Consider the following 19776-nt stretch of genomic DNA (forward strand, 5'->3'; position numbering starts at 1 on the left):
ATTAGTTTATGGTCATGAATAGTGTGCACAAGTAGAATACACTTTAATCAACATAATTCAATTTTTAAAACTTCAGTATGAACCCAAATTATGATAAATGGGATATATACAATTTTGATAAATATTGGCAAAATACAGGGACAAATGAGTCAATTCTCCTTAATTCAGTTAAATATTTTAAAAATTATTATCCAATCGGAATGACTAACAACCATGCTAAATAGGAAAAACTTACTTAGTCTAAAACATGTAGAACTCCCCTTCAGAGTATCTGGCTTTAGGCACCACCACAAAGCATAGCTGAAAAGAACTAGTTGACCCAAAACTCTAGGCTGCTAGGGTAGCATCTTTTTGTTTTGTTTTATTTTATGCACATACTTGATTTAAAATACATAAAAATAGAACTCAATTCATACTGGTAAATTCTCTAGAGTGATCACTTCATTAGATTTCTTAATAAATACTTTTTTGATGATCATGATCAATTTCAAGGTAGTAAAAACTCAAAAGTTTTGAGAAAGCTGGCAACAGGTTTAAGAATAATTGAGTAACAGTTTCAATATAGACTTAAGCTGAAGCAGAGAAGATTTAGTTTGGATAAAGGCAAAATTTCATCAGAGGGCTATAAAACTGGCATAGACTCATCCATAGGACTCCAAGCACGAGTTAAAAAAAGATCAGATTCTCTCAGAGGCCTGTCTATCATGATGATTTCTAGTACCAAATTTTATTCCATATTATCCTATTGACATAGTTATAAATTCACTCATATTTGAAAAATGCAGTTTTCTTTCCTGAGAGACTGAAAAAATAACTATATGGAGAAAGATAAAACAGTTTACATGTTTCGTACATGCACAACTAAAGCAGAGATAGCTTTAAGAAAAATGTTTTAGAGTGAAAATACATAATGACTCATAAATGAAAAGGTAAAACTGGGAAGAATTCTAGAGATAAGGGAAATATTCTGTCAATAACTTTGAGCTTCCAACTTCTACAAGAAACTAAAAATAAAGTTTTAGAACGTTTAACTTTAATCCAAAATGTCATTTCTTAGGCTGGAAACTGCCTAGTAAAGAAATTCCACAAAATAGCCAGCATGAACTCAAATAGTACTGAATATCTAAATATATAGCTCTATTGTCTATTAAAGGACACTAGGGAGTTTGCATGGATATAGTTTTCATTTTTAACATTAAACTTGGTAACCTCACTTTAGAAGAGGAAATTAAACGATTTGCAATAAAATAATCACAAGTTAGAAAGCAAGAAAATTAAATATTTTTTAAAATTTTAGATACAACTTTGTACCTTAAGAATACCTATGAATAACTATAAAATAATAAGCCTATAAATTTCAATTGCGATAGCATGCCTTTAAATTTATTAGAGAATATTTTTTCTGAATTGCCAATAATATACATAAAAAAGGTTTGCAACTTTATTCTGTAGATAATATTTAATAAATGCAACAAACTAGCTTAATCCATTGCTATCAACATTCATTTTTAGATGATGAATGAAGAAATGTACATCAAAATTCTTCATGCCATGGGACTTATTTTTCTTGAGCTACCATGTTCTCTGTTCTCCCACAGCACTATACAGAAACTTCAATTTTATGCATTATGCCATGGTGGAGAATACACACACACACACTGCTTTCCTTCCCTCCCTATACACCACAAATCTGTGGATCTATGGATCCACGTATCCTCCTTCTCTCCCATCCATCCATCCATCCATCCACCCTTCATTCATATGTCCTCCTCACTCTGGCCACAGCACCTTTCTATTTGTCTTGTGTTTTGTTGTATATATTAGATTTTACCACTAACAGAAAAGTTTTAACTATCTGCAAAATAGGGGATCGAGTTGGAAATTTTAGCTAACAAATTTTAGCTAATAATACAAGAAAAGAGAATTATTCCAGATTAGAAAAGAAAAATATGCACATTTTGGAACAAATGCCATACACTCAGTTGAAGAAATCTGAGGTTCTCAGAAAAGAAAGCTAACAGCTGAGAAAAGAGAATCAGTGACACTGTCTATGGAGGGTAGAATAGAAGTAATTATCTAAATAGATATACGTAAATTATACATTTTATATACAGAATACAGTAACATTCTCACTATTAGGACCACACTGGATATGCACATATATACGTATAGGCATGCGTGATAAAAGTAAAAAATACTGCAATATTTTTAAGGACATGACAAATATTCAAGTTTTTAGCATCCGGTTTTTTAGCATCTGGTTCTTTTGACTGTGATTGCCTAGCGGATCTATAACCTAACTCAAAAACATAGAAACATTTTTTTCCCCACACTATAGAAGTGCTTACTTATGAGGGTTCTAAAAGTGCTTACTTGTACTTCAGCAAATCATAATTTAAGATATCTTCAAATTTACATTTTAATGAGTTATTTATATTATTAAATACATATTTTACGTTACTTTAGAGAACTCACTTGGCTTCTTGTAAAAATTTTATTTTCAGTTCCTGAGGAAGATCTTCTTTACATGTTTTAACAGCAACAGCAGTTTTATCCTTTAATATGCCCTTATATACTTCACCGAAATTTCCCTGGAAATACAAATACATTTATTGTTTGGGATGCAGCCACATAAATCATTGCAAAATACAAGGAGAGTGCGTAATAATGCATTTTGAGTTAATCAAAGCATTCTGTTAGCTTTATTGAGTTTTAAGTGGATATAAAGATTGGGAAGGTTGCCCTTACCAATCTTCAACTTTAAATATACTACCTAACACACCAACCATTGGGGAGATTGAGGCTTGAGGAGAATTGAAAAGGAAAACGGGAAAAGTAAAATTGAAAGAGAACAGGATAAAAGAAGAAACTCAAGTTGACATTGTCAGAAGCACATTAAGCATTACTCCACCTAGTTCCCTTTACGTCCTAAGCTCTAAATTTTACTACATTTAAAAACTATCCATTAATGTATAAAAAGAAAGCAAAGATCCTGTGAGGTGACCGTAGGTATTGATCTGCGCAGCCTACGTCAGTTGGAGGAGACAGGGAGAGTAGAAAGTAGGGGGGAGGCAACAGACCCAAGGCAGATGAAAGACTATCAAGAGCTACCGCCATACGCTGTCAGTCTCTGAAAGGTGCCAAGAAAGAGGAGGTGCCAACCCAAATGCCAGTGTCCCCCTGTGAGGAACTAATTTCTATCAAATGTATGAATTTCTAACCTTATTCTTTGACCAGAATATATTTTGACTTAAAATGCCTTATTTCCAGTTTGAAGTCATTTTTCTTTTATTATAAAGACAAAAGAAAATATTACAAAGAAGATCTATAAGGTTAATACAACAGCTATTTTTTAGTATTCCCTTCAAGTTTTCTATGTATGCATATGTATTTTTTACATAGCTATAATCATAAGATGCAAGAATTATATTAAGCTTCAATGCTACTGTTGTTGAGCAAGAAGTAACTGAACTAGGACTCTACTAGTTATTGAGTTTGAGTTCTAAGATCAATGTAACTCTTAACCAATAGTTCAAGGTGTATAAACTTTACATGTCATTAATAAATAATTTAAAGTTTTTAAAATATTTTAAGTATTACTTAATATTTTTACTTTTTATTTTACTTAATATTTTAAGTATACTTACAGTAATGAATAGTATTCATTATTATTAAATCTAATATTCAAGTATTTATTAAAAAAACAATGATTGATCATCTTTTCATGTAAAGTAAACATACTATGAATACAACATAGTACACATTCATCATAAATTAGAAAAAGGAAAATTTGAGCTTTATAGCTTTCCTTGTTTGTTATTCTCATGGCTTTTTTTCCCCACACAATTATCAGATCATTTATTATATCAGAGATAGAGCTGAGAAAAGATATTATTAATATACACGATTATTGCTGGGCCTCTATTTATCTGAATAATTCTGAAGCACTTATAAATCAATTTGTCTAAAACAATGCTTTAATCATTAGAAGACTTTTCCTGGCTAAATTACCTTTTTCATTTACTAAGACCATTATTCTCTCTGTAAGCATTCAGACTCTACCTCTACAATACTTTTGTCTTCCTCTTTGCATCTCAGAAAGGCCCCCCCCCAAGTTAAGATCTCAATTTTCTCACCTAAACTGATCTCATGGTCAGTCCTACTCCCTCCAACCCAGCCACCACAGCACTGCCAGATTAATCTTTCCAAGAGACAACTTGCATTATACTATTGCCTTACTCAATATCCATCCTTCAATTACCATCACTTTCTCAGCCTCTGTCTAGCTCCACATTACAGCCTTCAAATGTTGAATGTGTCCTAGACTCAAATACTTAGCGATCTCAAAATATGTGCCATTCCTTTTCTATAACTTTTTCCTCTGGAAAACCCACCACTTTCAATCAGGGAAAATGCTAACTAATCTCTAAGTCCATTTCTTATGCCCCTTCCTTCTTGATCTTTCCAAAATTACATATCCTGTTCCTGAACACTTATCATTCAATTGTCCCTTTGTACCTTTATAATGTTTCTGCCCTATGTAACAGATCTTAGCACATATGAGGCACCTGAAAATTTTAAACATTCATTCAACAATTATTACTCAGAGGACTTCAATTCTATCAATGGTGGTCTAGCGGGGAATCTCCAAATACCAAGAAAAAAAAGACTGTGCTTCCCAGACCGCCTCTTCTCCATCCAAAGAGGTCAGGAGGAAGCTAGGACACCCATCACTCCCTACCATTTAACAGGCAGAGTTTCATCTCTGCTACTGCCCTTAAGTCCATGAGGCAAAATCTCATTGTGCCCCTTGTCTGTGTTTATATCAGTCCTCATAAGATCTTGGTCCTACGTTAATCCTCATCTCCCTCTCTCTAATCCTCATTAGATTCTGCACACTTCTATTCAACACTCTATCTCCTATTTCTCTTCTATCCCCAAATTCCACTGTGCCATCTGGAATTCGTGGTCCATCATCATCAATTTTTATCTTCAATCTATTCTTTGGTCATTCTCTTCACCTTCTCATTCTAAAAGAAATTTGGCTCTCACTTGAGAACACTCAACTGGTGGCTGAGCTACCTGTTGCCTTCTAAACTTAAGTGATGACTCCTTCCCCCTCTCCCCCATCATCCTCCTCCCACTGCCCTGGAGATGGAATCAAGTATTCTACTAGCTCCTTGTCACTGCTTTCAAACCATTTTCCCTCCTGCCTTCCTAAAAACCCCCAGCTTTGACGTGTTATCATTCAATTATATACCCACTACCCCTTACTGTGGCCATCAGCTATTGAATTCGAAAATATTTTATGTTTATTGATCATTTGAGCTCCTGGCTCAGTGTAACCAGTGTTATTCCTGTCTTAGTTCTTGGCAATTTCAATACTTAAAGATCATTCCAACATTTCAAACTCTCAGTTTCTTGAACATCTCTCTTCCAATGATCTTGTGCTCCAATCTATTTCCTAGAATCATACCTTAAACCTTACCATTGCCAATAATGCAACTTCTCTACAATATCTATTTCATTCCTCCCATTTTCTGGCTGGCTTCTATTTTTCTAGCTTATTTCCTCCAATACACACACTTCAAAAATCCTTTGACCCTACAGGAATCCCAAATCTTTAGATCCTATCACTTTTTATTGTCCATCACCCATTAATATTCTCTCTTCTTTCCTTATCCAGCTTAAATTCCATAATCAATAATTACAACAACTGTTTACCATAGATTCTCAACTTTGTTCTTCTTAATCTCTAGAACTCCCTTGTCAAATCCACAACCCTGATTAAATGCAACACTCTGTCTACTCTGCACCTATGCAGCTATATGTGGCTGGAGAAAATCCACAACCACGTTGACTGGTTTCACTTTAAATTCATGAACGCAAACCTCAGATGGGTCCTTAATGCTGCCTGGTAAACATATTACAATTCTCTAAACCATTCACATTCTCATTCTTCTAACTAACAGTTTCTACCTTGTTCTCTCTTCTCAAATTCCCCATACCTCCTCCTCTATCTTCATTCTTAGCTGATAATCTTGCTTCCTACTTCATTGAAAAAATTGGAGCAATCTAAAAAGAACTTCCAGACTCTCAGCCTCACCTACCAATTTTCCCACCTACCAATCTTTCTTGCTGATAAAAATGAACTACTGTGTTTCCATTAAATTCAATCCTCCACTGTAAACTAAATCTCATCCCCTCTTAACTACTCAATGAGATTACTCCAGCAATGCTCATCTTTCCCTTCAAAATAATTAATTTTTCACTAGAACATTCTCAACTGCAAACCACCATGCTATTTTTTCTTTCATGTTAAACAACAACAACAACACACAAATCATTCTCTTGAAACTATCACCACGTGTCTCTGCTTCCTTTTGAGGCAAAACTTCAGAGTTACATCCTTGCCATCTCTAATTCCTCTCCTCCCATTCTCTCTTAAAACTATTCCAATCTGGCTTTCACCAAAAGCACTTCAATGACACTACTCAGCCAAGTTACCAGGGGCCTCCTCATTGCTAAATTCAACGGTTAATTTTCAGTTATCATCTCATTTGAGCTCTTAGCAGCACTTGATGACACTGATCACTCTCTCCTCCTTGGTCAGACTTGATATCCAACTGGCTTCTCTTTCATCTTCACTTGGAAATCTAATAGACAAAGTCAATACATCCAAAACTGAACTCTTAATGCACTTTCTGCACCTACATTGACTCTCCTCTTTCTCCCCTGCCCTATGTATGGATTCCATTGGGATATTCAGTTGGAATCTTGTTCCCCAAAACCTTCTGCACCCATGCTGACTCCCCTCTTTCTCTCAAGCCCCACATAGGAGTCCACTGTGATATTCTGCTGGTTCAACCTTGAAAACATTATCCAGAATTCACCACTTCTCACAACCTCTATCATCACCACCCTGATCCAGCAACCACCATGTTTTAGTTACCTAAGTGTAATTGCTTCCTAACCTTCCAACTCATCAGCTATTCTCAACACAACAGCCAGAGCGATCTTCTTAAAAAGTGAGATCATGCCACTCTTCCACTTCAAATCATCCACCAACTAATTTTTTTCACACATAATCAAAGCCTAAGGAATTACAATGGCCTAAAAGGCCCTACATAATATATAATCTCACCATCTCACTGACTTCCTCTCCTATCATATTCCTCCTTGCATATTCCGTTACAGACAAACTGTCTCTGTTGCTCTTCAAATGAAATTTGCATTGCTTACTCCCTCTGCCTAGAACCCTCTTCCTCAAATGTCCCCGCAGCTAAATCCCTCCCCTCCAAGTTTTATTCAAAAGGAGCAATTTTAATAAGGCTTACCCATATTTCCCTATTAAAAATTGCAACTCTGACCAATAGCACTTGCAAATTTTTTCACAGGACTTAGCACCCTCTAACATTATAAAATTTATCTATTTATTATGCTTATTATTTATCTGTCGTCTCTTGCTAGATAGAACACAAATTCTACAAGGGAAAGAATATTTGTCTGCTTTGTTCACTGATGTTTTCCAAATGCCTAGAAAAGTGCCTGGCACATAGTAGGCATTCAACAAATATTTGAGGACTAAATAAAATATTTATTGAATACCAAATATATATCAAGTACAGTCTACGAATAATAAAGTGCTGAATAAAAAATGTTACAGTCCCTTCTCAACCTTTTATTACGACAAAATGCCAAAGTCCGTTAAGTGCAGGAATAATCGCTAATTCTCTTTTACTCATGTACTCTCCAGTAGTATATTGTAAATATTTATTTGGAACAGGTAGTGAAAATATTAAATGACCAATCATCTCATACTAAAAAATATTAACTGAAATTAAGCTATACAGTGATTCTAAAGTTGTAGTCTTATTAAAAATGATTAAATTTATTGAAACTGGCATCATTCTACTGCCTTATCATTGAGAAAATAATTATTCTTTGAAATAGCCTCACTGAGGAGCTAAAGGCTAAAATTCCTCCTAATTTATATTTCATATATTGAAATAAATAATTGAAATATTTGTCTTTAACTGAAAATATTTTTTCCTCAGTGAAAAATCTGTCCTTCTCAACATATTCTATTTCAGTAAGTAGTTTAATTTTACAATTTATTATCTAATCATATTTTCATGGAAATTTAATTTCTTTGTAATGATTTTTGGCCCAATCACTGCTACCAAGTTATTGATCTAAAGTAATGGAAAGAAGGAATATTTCCTTAATGCAAACATATCACAAAGAAAATTAAGATACATCAGCTACTGCTTTTAGCTTGAGATTCTTTAGAACTTCTTACTAAATAAGTATTAGCAGTCAATAAAAACTGCTTTCCAACAGCAATTTAATGCTTCCATTTGGAAAAGATATTTTAAAATAATAAGAATCCTGCAAAGTAGATGATTTCAACAGGGATTTACCTTCTAAACATACATCAAAGCTAAAAAGCAGGGAAAAAGTTGTCAACTCATCAAGTTTACGTTTGAATCAAAAGAGTGAGGATTATTTAATTCTTAAAATGCTGACCTTTAAGTCTAGCACTGATCACTCCAAAATGTGTGAGTGATAATCTTCCCTAATGATCTGAATTTTATACTATTTTTCACATCACATTATCAAGCTAAACTTAATTCAAACTTTCATATGAAAACATCATTAATTAAGTCATTAACAAAGAAGTTAATATTTACTTACTGGAACTCAATTGTAAATAAACAATTATTAGTAAATTTGAAAATAGTCCATTTGATTAATAATTATCAAATGCCTGCCATTATTGTTGGACATAATCTACTTTCATACGACCTACGAGATGCAAGAAACTTCCAACTAGATTGGAAGAAAGGAACTTTCATTATATATAGTTGCCCTCTCTGATGACTAATAGAGTTAACTACAAAATGAATATTTATATTAAAGCATGTAGCTTGTCCACATAATTTTTAGATTGAAGTAATGTGTCCAATGTTGTTACATACTTTGATTCTATATACAATCCTGAAATCCCAAAGAGCCGTATTTCACTTTTTCTAGACTATCACGTATAATCAAAAACAAAGTGAACAAGACTATTACGCATTTATTTAAACTTATTACCTCATAGTTTCTTTTCAAATCTCAGTTCACTAGTTTTAGTTTTACTACACTGTAGCAAAATCATTATGGCTTTTAGTCCTTCCAGAGCAAAACATATACATACATACTATTTTTAAAAGAATCATCCTTAAGCCTTTCAAAGATTTTTACACATATATTTCAGTGAATGTCACAGTATTTTAACAGATATGGTACTGTGTTCTTCTAGGTTAATGTGGGAATGTGCCTTACTGTGTGCTGGAATATAAGAAAAGTTCTGAAGAAAATGAAGGAATCTGCAGAGTTCACAATCACTATAAAGATTTTTGGTTATTTAGCTTAGTTGATAACGTACCTTGCCCAGTAATTCTCCCAATGTGACATCTTCATGATTGAGAACCCATTTCTTATCCTATGGTAAAGAAAAAGGACAGTTTTTTAGCCCAAGTAAGAGTACATTTCCTGTAAGATGCACCTGAGGCAGTAGGAAATAGACCTAAAGGCAGTGGGAAAATATTTCATTCAGACCATTCAATCAACAGCACACTAAGAAAAGTTGTAACCTCAAGAGGCTATAAAACAGATTTAAGAAATGATACTACACAATAGGACTTTTAAATCTACATTATAGCAAACTTCTATTGGAAATTTCACCTTTCAAAATGATAGTCTCCCAACTAGAACCCAGCATGCACTTTCCTCCCATCATAATGCTTAGGCTATGCTATTATTTGCCACTTCAAAAAGTTGTATCATAAACACATGAGGGAATTTCATTTTACAATGCAAAACTGCAATTCTCACTTGATCACAGAGAATTAGTTTTCTACTGAAACCACATTACTAAGAGCTAATTTTTCCACATATAAACTGGCCATGAATTATAGTCGTCTGTGACACTGCATGTAGTCCCATATCTTTCCCAAGTAATTTCCTGAAGTATAATAAAGCAACAAACATCAATTACAATATCACTAGGGTACACAAGACCACTGATGCGAACATGCCATTATAAAAGAGCATTCCATTATCCGATCTCAAGAACTAATTACTTAGGGAATATTTTATCTTCTAAAAATCCCAGCTATTATACCATACAATACCATAATGTTAGAAAGACATATAGATTTTTTTAAAAAGAAGGAAGGAAAAAGGAAAGAAGCAAGGAGGGAGAGAGGGGGGGAAAGAAAGAGAGGCAGGAAAGGAGGAAAGTAAAGTAAAAATCCACCCTAACTATGCCTTAAAAATGTCCTGGACAGCCATTTGAAGTACTTTACCTTTTGAAACACCAAGTGACAAGCACTTGACCACCACCCTCTGCTAGGTCAACAAAGGGAACAACACTGATTTTTAAGAAAACAACAGTTTACATATACAGTCTTTCAATCTAAATATAAAGCTAGAGATATAAAGTTCATGGAAAAAAACAGAAAAATATCTTCACAACCAATTGAGTAAGCAAAGATTTCACATAGGACACAAAAAGCACTAGTTATAAAAGAAACAAAAATTGGAATTCATCAAAATTAAAAAACATTTATTTTTCCAAAGGCATCATTTGAAAAATCAAAAGGCAAACTACTATCTGGGAGAACATTTTTGCAATACATATATCTGACAAATAATTCGTGTGTAGAACATGTAGAGAACTCATACCTCAATAACAAGATAACCAATTTCTTAAAACTGGGTTGTTGGTTAAGTTTTGTAAAAAACTTAAAATAAGATGGACAAATAGACAACAAGCACATCAAAAGATGCTTACCATCATTAGTCATCAGTAACATACAAACCACAAGATGCCACTTCATACCCATTAGAATACTAAAACTACAAAGACGAACAATACCAAGACATTGTGAGGATGAGGAGCAACCGGAGTCCTCACACATTGTTGGTGAGGATGCAAAATGGTACAATGATTTTGGAAAACAGTTCAGCAGTTTCTTATGGAGTTAAAACTACACCTACCTTATGATTCAGAAATTATACTCGTAGGTATTAAGCCAAGAGAAATGAAAATACATATCCACAAAAATATGGATCAAAAAATGTTTAAGGCAGCTCTATTTATAACAGCCCAAAACTAGAAACAATCCCAATGTCCATCAAAAGGAGAATTGCTTAACAAATTTATTCAGCAATAAAAAGGAATTTACTACAACACATGCAATAGAGCATTTGCAAAACATTTTGTCAAGCTAAAAAGGCCAATATTTTATATACGTGCATACATACATACTGATTCCATTTATATAAATTTCTGGAGATGGACAATTAATCTATAATGCCATAAATCTGAGCAGTGGTTGCCTGCGGCAGGGGATGGGGAAGACTGACTGCAAAGGGGGAAGGAGCAAATTTGGGGGGGTTATAGAAATGTTTAATTTCTTGATATTTCATTGAACTATATATTTAAAACCTGTACATTTTATTGTATGTGAACTATATCCATAAAGTTGATTTTTTTAAATGAAAAATTAGAAAAGCAAAAATTGTTTTAAATGCTACTTTCTACTTGAGTAGCACTTTCAGGTTTAATTTCCCCTCCACACATATTATCAAAAGTTATTCTTCAAAGAATGTAGTCGGGCAGGCAGGAGAATATTATTTCCAAGTTGCAAAACTGATCTAGTGAGAGCTTTTTCATTTCATACAATGGTAAAATAGGTGAATCTGACCAACGCTTCCACAACAAACCACTGAAAAAGCTAGATGAAATGTAAAAACAAAAACAAAGCAACACAAACTTCTGTTTGAGAGGACCTGGAGAACTACTGAAATAGTGTAGAACTAAGAGGCCAGGTTTAGGTCAAAAAAAGAAGCCCAGTCAAGACTTTTGGGGCTACATTACCTTAAGTCCATACACTGATTGTGACAGTAGCAGCCAACAGGCCAAAAAAAAAAATTGAAGTTCAAGGCCAGCAAAGGAGAAGAGGCCCTGACAAAATACCCTAGACTTTTAATAAGGACCTCAAGGATACTGCACTGTGAGAGAAAAGGTAACCTGGAAACGGAAGAATTAAAACCTACTTTCTAGTCATCTCCATCACTGATGGAACCAAACTAGGAATTGGCAAACTAAGCCTGTGGGCCAAATTGGCTCACTGCCTGTCTTTGCATAGCCCATGAACTAAGAATGGTTTTTGCATTTTTAAATGGTTAAAAAAAAGGAAAAAGAATACTAATACATGACACATGAGAATTATATGAAATTCAAATTTCAGTGTCCATAGACAATAGATCAATAACAATTAGCTACTATATGCTACAGAGAGGGAAAAAAAGAGTGGAAAAATGAACAGTTCCAAAGACCTATGGGACAATACCAAGAGGTCTAACATTCATATCAAAGTCAAAAGAAGGAAAAGAAAAGGAAATAATATTTGAAGTAATAATGGTCAAAACACCCCAAATTTGGTAAAAAAACATAGACCTGCAGACTCAAGAAACTCAACCAACCCCAAGAATGAAAAACTCAAATCAATATCTAGATACAATATAATCACATTGGCTAAAACCAAAGACAAAGAAAAAAAAATTTTAAGCAGCTACAGCAAATCAAATGACCCATTATTTACAGGAGAACCACAATCAAACTGACTGAAGATTTAACATCAGAAATCATGGAGAGCAAGAAGAAATGAAATAACATTTCTAAAGTATTAAAAGAAAAAAACTGTCAAATTCAGATTTCTATATCCAGAAAAATATCTTTCAGAAATGAAAGTAAAATAAAGGCATTTTTGATAAAGGAAAGCTAAGAAATTTGTTGCCAGCAGACTTACTCTTAAAAAAATTAAGTTCTTTAGCCAGAAGGAAACTTGGAATATCAGGAATAAAGGAGGAATAACAAAACTGTAAATACTGGAGTAAACATAATAGACTTTTCTTTCCTTGAGTTCTTTAAAATGTCCTTTACAGGTTGAAAGAAAAATTACAACATTTTCTGATGAACTTTTCAATTGATGTAGGTGCAACACATAAGAAAAGTACAACAAAGAGGAGGTGTACAGTTCCCTACAGTGATAAAGTTTCTGCATTCCACTTGCAATGGTACAATACTGATTCTTTGTAAACTGAAAAGTTAAATATGTTTTTGGTAATTCCTAGAACAACCACTCAGAAAAAAAAAAGACAAAGCTATATAATCAAAAATACAAAAGAAAAATTTAATGGAATAGTAAGAAGTGTTCAAATAACCTAAAAGATGGTAAAAAAGGGTAAAAAGGGAAACCAAATGAAGACGATAAACAGAAAATAACAAAATGGTAGTCCTAAATCCAAACATATCAATAATTACATTAAATGTAAGTTGTCTAAATACACCATTTAAAAGATAAATTGTAAGAATTTTAAAATGAGTCAACAATTACGGTGTTTAAAAAAACTCTTTTTAACTATAATGATATATGTATCTTAAAAGTAAAAGGATGGAAATAGACATAAAATGCAAGCATAAATCATAAGAAAGCTGGAACACCTGTAGTAATGTCAGACAAAGTAGACTGTAGAACAAAGAAAATTACCATGGATAAAGAGGAAAATCACATAATGACAGACGTGTCAATTCACCAAGAAAACATAATTATCCTAAATGTCTGTGCTTCAACCACAGATACTTCAAAATGAAGAAAACATTGACAGAACTGAAAGGAGAAAGAAAATTTCACAATTATAGTTGGAGACTTCAATATACCTCTCTCAGTATTAGTAGTAGAGAGGAAATCAGCAAAGATATAAAATAAGCGAATGTCATCACCAATCAAATGGATCAAATTGACCTTTATAATAAAATTTCACTAAACAGCAGAATAAAACCCTCTTTTCAAGGAAAATTCACCAAGCTAAACCATATCATAAATCTTAACCATAAGGTTAAGTTTAAGCCCATAAAACAAACCTTAACAAATGTAAAAGAAATGAGGTCATATAAGGTATGTTCTCTCACAATAAAATTAAACTAGAAATCAATAAAAAAGTTAACAGGACAATTTGCAAATACTTAGAAATTAAACAACACACTGTTAAATGATCCATAGATCAAAGAAAAAGTCTTAAGGGAAGTTAGGAAATTTTTTGGACTGAATAAAAATAAAACTACAATATATCAAAATTCTTGAGATATAGCCAAAGCAGTGCTTAAAGGGAAATTTATAGCACTTCATATTCAAGAACAAGGAAGGTCTCAAGTCACTAATTTAAACTTCTACCTTAAGAATCTAGAAAAATGATAAAAATAATCCCAAAGCTAGTAGAAGAAAACAATAATAAATGCAGGAGCAGAAGTCAATAAAATTGAAAATTCCTAAACAGTAGAGAAATCATTGTGGAAACAGTTGATTTACAGTTGAAATGGAAAAACTCTACCTCAATATCTGGGGATGCCTGGATCTGATTTTTGGCTCTTGGACAAGATAGGGAAGTTAGATTTATGATTTTATTCAATAAAGTCAAACTCCCCAGGGATCTCAGAGAGAATTTCTTTACTAATGGTTTGAAACTGGCCTGATTGGTTTGACAAGCTTGGCTTGATTAGATGGGCTAGGGGGACAAAAATGGCATGCTGCAAGTTTCTTTTTTAAACTCTCTAAGAGCCAAGATTACCCTTACAGATCTTGGTGGACCAATCCCAGACCCAGCTTGGTCTCGGTGTGTGCAAATTAGGCCACTTGAAGAGGTTGGGTCTGGGATGTCTCTCAGATCCTTTATGCTTGTCTGCATAGTTCCCTTTACTTTCAAATAAAAGCTTCCTGCTAGTATGTTCAGTGGCGTTTGGGGATCATTTCAAACGTCCAAACTGGGGAAATTTTTGAAGTTGATGACTGGGACGGGCTACTAAAACCACTGACTCTGTAATTTAAATAATAATGGCTAAGGTGTTTTTTGGGAGAAAGATGACCAGCACTGTTATGTGGGGGGAGGGGGATGTGGGAGAGGGGGGTGTAGTGGACTGGGAGGGCAGTGAAGGGGTGTGGAACTCTTATTATTGCCAGAATGACTGCCACCTGGTGGTCCTGCTTCTGAGGGCACAGAAATAACCTTTCCACTGATGGGCAGAAAAGTACATTAGTAGAGACAGGGCCAGGGGAAATAGCTAAATGGACAACAACAACAACAAAAAAACCATTATAATTGAGGGGAAGTCAGTCAAAAATAAGGTTGTTCTTAATTTGTTTTAGCTAAAATGAAGACAAAAGAGGAACAACCTAGAGCCTCAGAGTTAAGAATTGTGACTCAATCTGTAAGAGGGAGGGAAAAATGCCCAAAAGGAATTTGGTGGAGATTTGCTTGATCAGAGAATTTGATAGCTACAGTTTTTGTAGAAATGTGGATAGAGGTGCAAACTCCAATCTGTTAAATTGGATAAAGGCAGTGGTACTTAACGTGTAGCCCAAAAGGGGGAACTAAGAACTCCTCCCTTAGACATAAATGGAATACTCCCTCCTACTGAGGCCGCTGAGTGCCTGAGAAAGGCAAGCACTTTAGACACACAATGACACTAAAGCTTCACCTAACACTACGCCTCTGACCCATGGGATGAGGATGCGATAATAAAAGGAGCTGCAATTCTCTATATAACTTTATTGTTGGGGGAACAAAAAACAAACAAGTAGAGACTACATCAGAACAGGGACATCAAGTAAAACGGAGTTTGAAGAATGAAGAGTGGGAGAAGACTGAATCCCTGACTCCCCCATTATTTTTACTGACCTCTTTTCTTCTCCCCTTTCCTCTGAAGGAAACAAAAGAAATCACACTCAGAAGGGTGGCCAGAAAGAGCTGCAGCTCACACTGCAATAAGTGCCCAGAGCTGGTACTTCCTATAGTGACTATACCACATAGTTCCTGTCTTTAACTTTGCTATTTTCTGTAAAGGGGCAAGAAGATTTGTGCAACCTTCTTGAATCTGGAGAAGGAACAAAAGGAATGGAGACAGATTGCTCTCAGTCTCTTCCAAGCAACAGGATAGTAGCCTCTCCCTTGGCTTCACAGATTTACTAGTATTGAACAAAAATAAAAGTTGTACTAAAATATAAATCACCAATAGAAATAAAACAGACATAAAAATGAAAGAGGAATTAGAACAGGAATGAATAGAGCTGACACAGTTTCACTTAATGTTTCATCTGCTTGCTAGTGATTAGTGACCACATAGGAATATCCACAAACCTATGTTCCAAAACTCTAATGATTAAATTTGCCTGATGTTGAAACTACAACAGACTTGACTTAGACTCCTTACGTTAATTCATGAATTTTAATGTATCATTATTATGGTGAATTAAGTATATATTTTTCCCATTTATCAATTATCTCTCAAAAAAAAATTTGAAATGTCAAATTTAATCTAAATTGGAGGTCTCTCTCTCTCTCTCTTTTTTTTTTTTGGTGAGGAAGATTGGCCCTGAGCTAATATCTGTTGTGAATCTTCCTCTTTTTACTTGAGGGACATGGTCCCCGAGCTAACGTCAATGCCAATCTTCCTTTATTTTACGTGTTGGTTGCCACTACAGCATGGCTTGATGAGTGGTGTAGGCCTATGCCTGGGATCCAAACCCACAAACAATGGCTGCCAAAGTAGAGCATGCAAACTTAACCACTACACCACCAGGCTCGCTCTGGATGTCTCATTTTTAAAGGGGGAATGGAGGGCAACTCTAAGATCTCAATACATTTTTTAAAAAACTGCATTTCTTCAATGAAGAAGAATAATTTTTAGAGTTGCTTAAGAGCAGATTTAAAGTCAGCCCATTAGTACAGGCAAAGGCAAATACTTTCACTTGTCTGACACCCAAACTTTTGTGAAGTATACATTTTTAACATGTTCCCAGATACACTTGCTTGTTGAATCTCACAATAACTTCCATTAGGTTGGCAGGAAATGCGTTATTATCTCCATTTCACAGATGGGAAAACCAGGGCCTTTAGGAGGTAAAATCATGTCCATGGCCACAGAGGTACTAAGTGACAGAGTTGATAATAATCTCAATCTTCTGTCTCCTAGTCCACCGTACCAGTATATTCTGCTTCACCTTTACTGAAGAGACCAAAGGACATTACATTTCAAATAAAACTGAGTGCAATAATTTTTTGGATCTAAATTATACACATAAGTATATCATTCAGGTAATTGAAAAGAAGGATCAAATGACAGAACATACATCTATAACCTGAATAAATGCCAGGCATTTTTTTATTCTAGACATTTATCTACGATATGATAAATGTGTTATGTTTCCAGAGAGCCCATTCATGCCAAATTGTAGAACTACCTTAGGGGTGAAAAATTTCACACATATAAAGTCTTATTTAGACCTATGACTATTATATCTGATATAAAATGTATTCCAAAATTGTTTTTCATTGAATTATAAAACTGGAAAGTCAACAAAGCAGCTCTGAGAACTGAATCATCTTGAACAAAGAACATATGGGCTTGAGACAACTCAGGCTAGGAGAGATGGGAATTGTGCCTAAACACACCTTTCGTAATCTCCAGAAACATATCTCCTCCCAATCATCTCTATGACAATAAGATTGATTCCAGCTTGCTTATCTCCCAGAACTTTAACCTACTGTCTAATTACAAGTACTTCAAGTCCCAATTATAAGCCTCTTTGGGGAATGTAGATAATCATTTATTTCCATGGGTAGTTTTAAGTACAATTTTAAAACACCGTTGTCACAACAATCTCTCCGTCAAGGCTTTAGGATATGCCAAGTTTACTTGTACTCCATTCCTGAAATCTTGTGGCCTCCATAACTGTGTTAGAAAATACTTCCGACTCCAAACTACATACTGAATGCGGGGAGAAATTTGTTTACATTTCAAAGGTAACACCAAGTTATGCCTCCTTTAGTAAAGAAAAACAATCAGCAATTTCTAATTTGAAAGTAAAGTAAGCTAAACAATGAGAAATATTTAATATAATTAACAGATATTAATAGACATAAATTCGAAAGAGGTTTGTTTTTTTTTAATTACTAAAACAATGAGGGTTTCTCGGGGTCCCAGCCCTGTGCTGCTACTAGTAGCATCTGTAAAACCTTACCACAATCTTAGATGTACTTTAACCCTTTGAATACTTGTCTGTCTATACTAGGAATACTGCCCTTCTCGATCACTATAGCCTGTTCTTGCTGTTGAATGTACTCCTCTGACTCTCCTGGAATAAAAGCACCAAAGAAATTTGGATGGGAAAGGACTGCAGAGATCATCTAGCCCAACCTCAGCTCTGACACTTATTATCCATCCATTCATCCATTTAGTCATCTACTCATCCAACAAATCTTTCTTTATTGAACACTGCTACTCACAGCAGATGAGAAATATGACTTCAGGCAGTTGGAAAAAAAAATCACTAAAATACCCAGTGAGGGTGAACACTCTATAAACAAATCCAATTTAATTTTGAGTTGCTCTAATTCTTACACAGCTTTTTTATTATCTAACTTCCAACAATTTGTTCTAGTACTGGGAACACAAAGGATGCATCTCCTCTGTCTACTATGTAACAGCATATTATATGTTTGAAGACAAAAATCACATCTCCTGAAGGCCAGGTTCTCCACTGTTAAATGTCTGGTGTTCCCTCTATCAATTTTCATGAGAAGAAATTTCTACAAATTTCTGAAATACATGTAGTGGGCAATAAATATATCTGTATGCATGTGTACAGTTAAATTATAATGAATAACATATTGTGATCTACATAGCTTTCTGAAATGTATGTATGTCCCCCACCCTACCTTTCTGCTTATATGTTATGTTCACAAATAAATGAAAATGAGTTATAATCTTCAAATTTTTTCATTACTTAGTAAGATAAATAATATTTTACTAATATCTTGGCCCAGTTTATTCATTATTCATGATTCACTAATCATGATAAAGGGAATAGATTTTTTTTCTGTTTCTAAAATGTAACAATTCATTTGAAAACTAATAGGGAAACAGTGAATTTCTAAGAAGAAAAATGTGGCAAGATATAGACATTCAAACTGATTTTTAAAATATTAAGTTTTTACTGGACTTTTAAATATATATCCCAGTTTTCTGAAAGAGGTTTTTATAACTGAAATGTTTTTCTATTTTTTACAGGTAACTTTGTTGAAAGCTGTCTTTGTTATATATCTTGTTAGTGGTATAAGTAGATGATGCAGGTACTGTAGAGCTAATGTTAGTACTGTATGTGATATTTTTATTTTTTACAACTTAAATAACAGACCTTAAGTAATGAAGACTGTTATTGATCAAAATTGTTCAAACGGAAAATTCACATAACAACCATACAACCATAATAACCTGGTAAATAATCAAGTAGGAGTCTTTCAAATTTTTCAAACATTACTTCCTAATGATAAAAAATATAAACCATAGGTAACCTTCAAGAATGTAGCTTAACATAATAATGAACTTTAGAGACTTAGGACTGATAATAAGCAGTAATTGCATAACTATTACTTTAATGATATGTAAGTATTTTAGTGTTGCATTTTTTAAAAAAATCAAATCACCGCATTACAAGTGGATGTAAGAGATGAGAATATAAGAATTAAAAATGTAAAAGTAAATTTTTCTATAGGTTACTTCTTGTCTTTAATTATTATAGAGTTATTTGCATGTTTGCAGCAAATATTTGTATCAAAATTCTTCTCTGACAGTGGAGAGCTAAAATGCTGCTACCCTGTACA

The 19776-nt window shown here is 34.0% G+C and overlaps 1 protein-coding gene across 2 annotated transcripts in view; it reads right to left on the bottom strand.

Annotated features, from left to right (window-relative positions):
• Positions 1-19776, bottom strand: part of FER (FER tyrosine kinase) — a 442177-nt gene that overhangs the window by 159075 nt on the left and 263326 nt on the right. For both annotated transcript variants that reach the window (XM_046666723.1, XM_046666724.1), the window contains 2 exons: positions 9434-9490; positions 2476-2591 (listed from right to left, as the gene is read on the bottom strand). In XM_046666723.1, the coding sequence (XP_046522679.1) occupies positions 2476-2591; positions 9434-9490 (173 nt within the window). The remainder of the gene's footprint in view (positions 1-2475; positions 2592-9433; positions 9491-19776) is intronic.

The sequence above is a fragment of the Equus quagga genome, chromosome 7 (genome assembly GCF_021613505.1).
Source record: "Equus quagga isolate Etosha38 chromosome 7, UCLA_HA_Equagga_1.0, whole genome shotgun sequence".
Classification (NCBI taxonomy): Eukaryota; Metazoa; Chordata; class Mammalia; order Perissodactyla; family Equidae; genus Equus; species Equus quagga.